Source organism: Arachis stenosperma, chromosome 4 (assembly GCF_014773155.1).
Source record: "Arachis stenosperma cultivar V10309 chromosome 4, arast.V10309.gnm1.PFL2, whole genome shotgun sequence".
Lineage (NCBI taxonomy): Eukaryota > Viridiplantae > Streptophyta > Magnoliopsida > Fabales > Fabaceae > Arachis > Arachis stenosperma.
The window spans coordinates 20,972,940-20,974,537 of NC_080380.1; the positions used below are offsets into that span (position 1 = coordinate 20,972,940).

General features: G+C 30.8%; 1 protein-coding gene across 1 annotated transcript; it reads right to left on the minus strand.

The window, feature by feature from the left end:
- Positions 1–419: 419 nt before the first annotated feature.
- Positions 420–764, minus strand: LOC130972984 (flowering-promoting factor 1-like protein 3). Its single transcript, XM_057897344.1, has one exon. It carries the CDS (start codon positions 762–764, stop codon positions 420–422), a length of 345 nt encoding a protein of 114 aa, XP_057753327.1.
- Between the last annotated feature and the right edge of the window lie 834 nt (positions 765–1,598).

The following is a 1,598-nucleotide window of genomic DNA, read 5'->3' on the forward strand; positions in this document are numbered from 1 at the left end:
CAGTTACACAAATGACATTCAGTCATTCACCAAATCAAAGAGTACCCCACAAACTTCACCAACTGATATATAGAGAAACAACCCATCATGCATCCCCCACTATGACCATCTAGAAACTTAGCCTGCCCCTCCTGCTCAAACTCCATGCCTGATATGGGTACTTTCTTGGCCATATGTATATGTATAAAATTAAAAATTTTTAAGTTTAAGGATATCATTTACCTGGGAATAAAAAAAAGATAAATTCTAAATATAAAAGTAGAGTTAATTTTATAATAAAAGAGTTTTACACCTTCAGATTCATGTATTTAAATAAATTTTAAAATAATAAATTTAAAATTTTTTGAAATTCACATAAAATTATGTATATTTTATGAATATATATAACATTTTTTTCAAAAGAAAAATCCAACTTAAGATTAGAATATATCCCTGACTTCAAAGGAGTTCTTGTTCTTGACGACTATGTCATACATGTGCATGGACTTGAACTTGGTGAAATCCTTAGGCAGAGAAATGAGGTGCACGGTGGACCGCTTGTGGAACTGAAGAAGCTCTGGATCATCATAGTAACGCTCCCATCCCAGCGACCGAAGCTTGCTTTCTAGGGCGGCGTAATTGGTGATTACCTCGTTCGTTGCGCTGTGAACCAGCACCTTGCGCCTTACCCCTGATGCTTGCCGCCCACCACCCTCCACGGCGTCTGCGCCTGGGTTCTCGACCAGCCGGACCACGCCGTTCTTGAAAACCCAGACACCAGACATTCTTTATTAATGTTAGAGGTGTGTGTTATTGTCTTTTTCTTTTAGAGTGCTTGTGTGCGTTGCAAGCTAGAGAGTATGGTGTTACATATATATACACAAACAGCTAAATGAAATAAATTAAACGATGAGGTTCGAATTTTAGGGTTTGTTTGAGAGAGGGGGGTGTTTGGTTAATTTGTTGAATGTTGTATTTGTATAGTATATCATATAGATTCCAATTGAATGGACTCAATGGATAGTGATATAGAATGAATTGAAATTATATTTTTTTTATTTTTATTTTTTAAAGTTCATGTTGTTACATTGCGTTTATATTTGTTTCTTTAGATTTACCAAGTTATATATATAAAAATTTTTTTAGGTAAATTCTACTATGTCCTCTCTAAAATAAAGGACAAATAATTTTTTGTGATATATACAATAATTATTGATAAATTATCTTTTAATTAGAATTTTAAGGTTTGAATGAGATCATTAAATCTAATTGGATATGATCGAAAAAAATTTTAAAAAAAAGAGAGCTAAAAAACTGATAAAAAATTATGATATATTAATTAAAAGTGATGGTAACTGATATGTAAAAAGAAGCATTAAAATATTTTATTTTTTTATCTTTAGTTGTTATTAAATTATCTTTTAATTATTATTCAGATGATAAAAATTTTAAGATGGTAATATTTAGGGTTAAAGGGTTGGTTACCAGAGTACCATGGTTAACCTGACTGAATTTTAGAAAAAAATATTAGAAAAAAAATCTTAGGAAGGAGACAATTGAAAAAATGATAAAAGTGCTAGTTGAAATTAGTAATTGAAAGCATAAGAATAAGTTTAAAA

What these genes read in the sequence shown, in the direction of transcription:
- LOC130972984 (XM_057897344.1), bottom strand. Translation starts at nt 764, where the DNA reads ATGTCTGGTGTCTGGGTTTTCAAGAACGGCGTGGTCCGGCTGGTCGAG.